The sequence below is a fragment of the Sinocyclocheilus grahami genome, unplaced genomic scaffold, assembly GCF_001515645.1.
Source record: "Sinocyclocheilus grahami isolate Dianchi unplaced genomic scaffold, SAMN03320097.WGS_v1.1 scaffold30.1, whole genome shotgun sequence".
Taxonomy (NCBI): Eukaryota; Metazoa; Chordata; class Actinopteri; order Cypriniformes; family Cyprinidae; genus Sinocyclocheilus; species Sinocyclocheilus grahami.
Window position 1 is genome coordinate 1584101 of NW_015505209.1, and position 6968 is coordinate 1591068.

General features: G+C 38.8%; 1 protein-coding gene across 1 annotated transcript in view; it reads left to right on the top strand.

Moving 5' to 3' along the window:
* Positions 1-6968, top strand: part of LOC107573068 (fatty acyl-CoA reductase 1-like) — a 41624-nt gene that overhangs the window by 4320 nt on the left and 30336 nt on the right. The window contains exon 2 of the mRNA XM_016259510.1: positions 5729-5949. Coding sequence (XP_016114996.1) covers positions 5761-5949 — 189 coding nt within the window. The 5' untranslated portion in view covers positions 5729-5760. The remainder of the gene's footprint in view (positions 1-5728; positions 5950-6968) is intronic.

Genomic DNA, 6968 nt, shown 5'->3' on the forward strand with positions numbered 1-6968 from the left:
TTCAGCAACCAGGCACCTCCGCTCCAGCCACGTCCCATCCTTTTGCCCATTTTCGATTATCCGGGAGTGTCCGGGAGCGTTGACTCGCTGCCAAGATGGCGGCGGTCGGCTCTGCTCATCTTAGGCTTCAAAATTGCTCTTCAGAAACCTACGGGTGACGTCACGGATACTACGTCCATGTTTTTTTACAGTCTATGGTTTTAAGTGAGTCATTAAAGGCACTATGTAATTTTCGCCGCTAGAGGGCGCGTATTCAAAATAAACAAAGAGACAAAGGCATAGTTTGATGACGCCGTGACTAAGTGTGGAATCATGGGAGTTGTCGTCTTCATCCCCACAGCCGATGCAATCCGACAGGACATGTTCATGGATGAGCTAATGATTTATTAATGTAGTAGAATGAAGCAGGGTGAGGCTGAAAGCCGTCGAAGTGAAACGAGGCAGCTGAACGAGCGAGACACACGGCTCGAAAGTAGCAAAACTTTTATTATGCCACGGTCGACCGCTTCTGCTTCTTCCGGTCGTGCATATGTGGGGTAAAGCGAATCGAAAAATTATTTTTTTTGCCCAGCCCTAGTCATCACCGGTCTATTAAAATGCACAACATATTAAAGCGTCTTTGGTGTTTCCATATTTTCTATATATTCTATTTGCAAATCGAGGGGTTATGACATCATTAACAGGAAGAGAAGAGTTCTAAACTAACGCGCTGTCTTCACTGTATCTAACGCTCAAGGCTGATTTATGGCTGATTTATACTCGCGCGTCAGCAAGTTCGCTTTGAGTGCGTGTGGCGTCGTTTCGCGTGGCGGTGTGCACAACATTTTTTTTTAAGTTTCCGCGCAGCTCCGCTTCCGAACATGCACGTCTGTGCCAGCATTTGTGTGAAACAGAAGCAGTTTGATGTTAAGTGCAGTCACACACACAGATCACGTTGCAGCCGCACTCAGACATTCAGGAACAAAATTTTTAGCGCTGCCCCGCTATTTTATCAACTAAATAGCTTAATCGCTCAAGAGCTACATTATCTTTCTCAACAAGGAGCTGGTAGCATCATTGTTTCTAAAGGAATTAAAGCCACAGCTTTAGTGTTAATAGAGAAACGCGGCAAAATATGTAACACTGTTCTAGTGGTTTTTGGATATTTTAATAAAATCTTACATTGTGCCTTTAAGTCACTTACTCAACCGATTTGTTAAAACATCAAGTCACTTATGACTGAAACAGAATCCACATTAATTTAATTTACGTCTACAAAACTAATAGACTCCAGAAAGACTAAGCATCTTTTTTCTCCATTTAGTCAACTCTACACAGAATTCATCAGTCCTTTGTGAACGAAATTGACTCATGACTCAAATAACCTTTTCTCGTACATTCAGTCATCAGGTCCCTTTTTTCACAAATGAGATTTGTCGATTTAATCAGTTTTGCTTTGCTCAAAGCCCATAGCCGGCTTGAGTCGTTCGGACTCGAAACTCTGATTGACCGGTAAAGGCATATTCCTTAAATAAGTCCAACCAATGCTCATTCATGTAGTCAAATGTCAAAATCTCCTTGTGACGAGAGGAGCGGGGCTGAGAGCCGCGGGATCGGAGCGAGGCCGGTGGAGAAAATGCTAATGCACGACACCTGCACCACTCACCAGTCTCGAGTCCCACAGAGGAGCTCCGGAAGGATAAAAGGAGGAGTGACGACAGTGTTGGACGAGAGAGGACAAGGCCTGGACTTCATTTTGTGTTTTGCATACGGCAGTCTTCCGAGAGGGGCTGCCGCTTTACTTTCATTTTGTGTTTATTTTATTAAATTGTTTAAATGTCCGCCGGTTCCCGCCTCTTTCTTCCCGAACTACAAACGTTGTTACACTCCTGTACTCATTCTATAGGCTAATTAGTTTTTAAAGAGAGAAAACAGTCTTGCACTTCAAAACGGAGAGAGTTGAATGGAAAATATGAGTTCAAGACTTCAAGTAAACAAGAATGATTTGTTCACTTAAAAGGTTTGTTCTGATTCATAACTCCATACTACGTTCAAGCTGAAAAAAATGACACACAATTTCATTTTCTCATTTATAAATGAAAATATGGTAACTATTTTGTTATAACACATGTTTAGAACCTTTATAATAGTAGTGTTTATTATCTAGGGCCTACTTTTCGAGTAGCCTATATTCAGTGTTTCCCACAGCCATACACTCTATTTGTGGCGGCACTCCCCCGCCCCCATATTTTATATATATATATATATATCATTCATATTTTAACTTTTTTTATAATTTAAAGAAGAAACCAATCTGATGTATATTTGACATTCGAGGCTTAATACTATAGAAAAGCACTAAAGGTTTTTCAGTTAGTGTTTTCAGCTTGTTTATTTTCATATAAAAATACAGCATGCAGTTGCATCGAACAATGGTATAAACATCATTCTATGTAAATTATGATAATCGTAATTAATAATCGCAATTACAATTTAAAGGGAATAATCGACAATTAGGATTTTTGTCATAATCGTGCAGCTCTACGTGCAGTGCTCCTGTTTATACAATGAAATCAGTTTTGATATTGTGGTGGCCCGCCACAAATAAATCGATGCATGGGAAACCCTGAAAAAAAAAAACGCATCAGGAATGAACACCAGTCTGACAGGGCTTATTTAATTTTGAATATTTTTGGTCTGTATCCATGATTTTTCAACTTCTAAACAGTTAATTGCATATTTCTGCCATTTAATTTGGATGAACATCCCCACTGTTGTTGTTTTAATGAGGATCACAAGATGCAAAGGCAGTGCAGTCTTGTGACAACACCATTTTTTTTCCCTGTCACTGTGTCTTTGATTGTATACTTCAGTACTGAGATCTGTCGGTCCAATATTTTTTACTATGCACACACACGATATTCGATCACATTAGCCTTGAGTACTTTGTGCAGTGCTCCTGTTTATTCAATGAAGTCAGTTTTGATATTGTGGTGGCCCGCCACAAATAAATCAATGCATGGGAAACCCTGAAAAAAAAACAGCATCAGGAATGAACACCAGTCTGACAGGGCTTATTTAATTTTGAATATTTTTGGTCTGTATCCATGATTTTTCAACTTCTAAACAGTTAATTGCATATTTCTGCCATTTAATTTGGATGAACATCCCCACTGTTGTTGTTTTAATGAGGATCACAAGATGCAAAGGCAGTGCAGTCTTGTGACAACACCATTTTTTTTCCCTGTCACTGTGTCTTTGATTGTATACTTCAGTACTGAGATCTGTCGGTCCAATATTTTTTACTATGCACACACACGATATTCGATCACATTAGCCTTGAGTACTTTTATATAAGTTCTTAATGGAAAGCTTTTAAGCTAAAGCACTCCTCTGACTACAGTCATTCTGTTGTTATTACGTTGGTATTTGTTTATATACATCTTATTTGTTACAGTAGTACAATTCAGTACATTCAGGTGCCCAAGTGCATGGCAGCTGCCCATGTGAACCATGAATTATTCAAACTGAGGATGTGGGATCTAGGATCAATTTGCTTCTGGTGTACATGAAAGGGACTTGATCATGTCAGATGGCCCCATATAGGATGGTTATATCTCCAATCGGTTCTTTCTCGAACAAGCGATCAGTTTTCAGGGGTTAGAAAATGCCAGCTTCTCTATAGGGACTGATTTCTTTTGCCCACGGTCCCAGAACTCCCGTTTTAGCTTTGCTCCCTGTAGTTGGACGCTGTTTAATGCCAGTGTCACTGCAGAGGCAGCTCTGGGTCCTTGGTCACAGAAGTGCTGAGTGGCTCTTGGAAAGAAATTGCACTGCACAACATCTCGCCTTCTGGAATAATCCACCTGACCCCTACAATTAAACTGGCATTCATTAGCTCTAGATTGGCTGCTTGCCCTTAAGGCAAGTGTGTCAAAATAACCCATGCAATTCACTGAATGTATTTGAGATTTTTTGATACAGATTGTGCCCTGAAAGTCAGGAAACGGCCCAGGATTTGTTGCCATGCAGTGTGTGTGTGTATATATACTCTGTCTGTGTTTGGGGTGCATGCAGCTGTGGAACTTGGCACCGGTGTTATGCAGCAAACAATGCGAGGCTGCAGCACCGAACAGAAAGAGGCTGCAAAAACAGCTCATCGCCAGCGGGAACTTGTTATACTGAGTGGCCTGCTAAGTTTACGGAAAGGATCATATGATGCGGCCGGGTGCATTAGGAAGAAAGCGGCAGGCTGAGATTGAAACATCATAGATTGAGTTGAATATGTGTAAGATGTGAAATTGAGGCCAGAAATTGTCAAATGCAGATTAGAATAGATCCTGTATATTTTTGATAATTTACATGCATTTTTAGACTTTGCAAATGCAAAGGTAAACATTTGGTTTTAAACATTTAGCTGTTAGTTGTAATTTTTATGTTTTTAAATGTTTGTTTTAATTTTGTCAGCTAGGTGAAATTATCTTATGAGACTGTCAAAATTGCAAAAAGTCATTTTCCAATGTTTGTTCAAGTGTGAATGAGTTTTGTCTTTGTGTATAATTATAATACCTGTATAACTTTCAATGATAGATAGTATTTTTTTAATATTTAAATTTGTGGAAACTTAATTTAAAAAATGTGTATATTGTAAATATTAATTAATAAATGTAAATCTTTGTATTTTAAAATTATCTGTATACAGTTATAAATTTAAATTCATACAATTTGTTGTAATTTTATTTTTAAACTAAGATTTTTAGATTAAGATTATTTTCATGTTTTTGAAAGAAGTCTCTTATGTTTTTCCAAGACTGCATTTATTTGATCAAATTATAGTAAAAACATAAATATTAGAAGTATTATTGAATTTTAAAATATCTTTTTAGTGTAATTATTCCTGTGATGGCAAATCTGAATTTTCAGTAGTGTCTTCTGTGTCACACTCTTTCAGAATTCATTCTAATGTTCTGATTTGCTGCTCAAGAAACATTTCTTATTATTATCAATGTTAAAAACAGCTATCCCTCTACATATTTTTGTTCATTTTTTCAAGATTCTTCAATAGAAAGTTTAAAGGAACAGCATTTATATGAAAAATAACTCTCTTGTAACATTATAGGTGCCTTTACTGTCACTTTTGATTAATTTAATGCATCATGTTAAATTAAAGTATTAATTTCTTTATTTAAAAAATCTAGTCGATTTTTAGTTAGTCTTTTATAAAAAAAATATCTAGACTTCTACTTGTTTAAAGTAGGAAAAATCTTTATCTCTTATTTTATTACATATTAACCCAGTATCCGCTGTGGATGAGCTGTATTGACTTGTTATCAGTGGACAAGAGATAAGAATAATAAACCTGTTTATACTGTTTTGATTTTACTATGCCTTTTAATTTGTCCTATCAATTAGTGATAAGTAAAGCTTTTTGCGGTCGATGCAACTTAATGCCGTATAGGAGCACTTTTATTGACCCAGCAAGTCAAAATCCAGCTGCGGTCCAGGAGAGTAATACAACACCAGCTCTTAAGTGGGCATTACACATTTTTACAAAGTTAAGATTTGATTGTCATGCAGCAATTGTGGACTGAGGTCTTGGCAGGAAAGGAAGGAAGTGACCTGCATGAAATATTTTCAGCATACTGACAAAACAGCACGATATCTGAAGCAAAGAGTGAGATCCATTGCGAGATGTGTGCGTGTTTGCAGTGTGATACTGTGTGACAATGTTTCTGTTGGTGTTCTTCAGGGCCGTAACAGAGGAGGGAAGGTGCACTCAGGATGGTCACCATTCCAGAGTACTACGAGGGTAAAAATGTTCTCATCACAGGGGCCACAGGCTTTATGGGGAAAGTACTTCTGGAGAAGCTGCTACGCTCTTGTTCCAGTGTCAAAACTGCATATGTGCTTGTCCGGCCCAAAGCAGGACAGGCCCCTGAAGCCCGTATTGCTGACATGATCAACTGCAAGGTGAGCAAGTGCAGGTCTGGAAGATTGCTGGAAAACTTCATGGTTTGTTCTCTCAGTTCTCAATTGAGTTATTTACCTGATGGCATAAATTAAGGGTAAGGCAAGGCGATATAGCTTTAAAAAAAATGTACAGTATATTTGCAAGAGAAGAATCATTTTAACCAGACAGTCAGTGTAAGTCAGCCAATTGGAGTCAAAATGTTTAAAGGGGTCCTATTATGCTCTTTTACAAAGTCTTGATTTTGTTTTGGGGGTGTACTAGAACATGCTCTCATGCTTGGTGGTTCGAAAAACGCATAATTTTTCACATAATTTACATTATTAAAATAAAAACAAAATGTGTTGTGATTGGTTAGCTGTCCCAGTGCGTTGTGATTGGCGAACAGCTTAGACGGTGTTCATACTGCCACTCCCCCTTACTCCGTCTTTCAACAAAAGCTTTTGGGAATCCGGCACTTCTCACTCGTGTTGTGGAAGCTGTCCTCAGTAAAATGCGCAGCACACAATAGCAAATTGGGGTTATAATGCTCAGGAACAGAGTTAAAAAGTAAATTGCAACCACTGTTTCCTGACATCATCCGCTTTCGGAAGGTGAGCGGAGGTGAAAAAAACAGCGTTTCAAGCGGTCGCACACCAGATGAGAAGCGCAGCGTCACGCCATGTCTTTAAAATTCAAATACATTATTTTCTATGAGTGTAGGCACACCGGCGGCGTCTGTTCGCGGCGCCCAGCTACGTCGTGTTATATTTGTAAGAATTGTTCTAGACCAACGTAAATGCAGAGCACTAATTCAGAGTATGGGTCACCATACTTGGCCACATGTCACGTCACGTCACGTTAGAAGTGAGCTCCGTGCATGAACTGTGTTCCGATTGACATGGTCCCTACACAGTGTCCATTGCTCCCTACTCCCTGAGCAGGGGAAATCCGTTGAAGTTTACTTCACTTCGGAATATTCATTTACAGATTTGCGCTGCGCCGCTGCCTGCAGCGTCTTCACACACAAACGAAACTTACT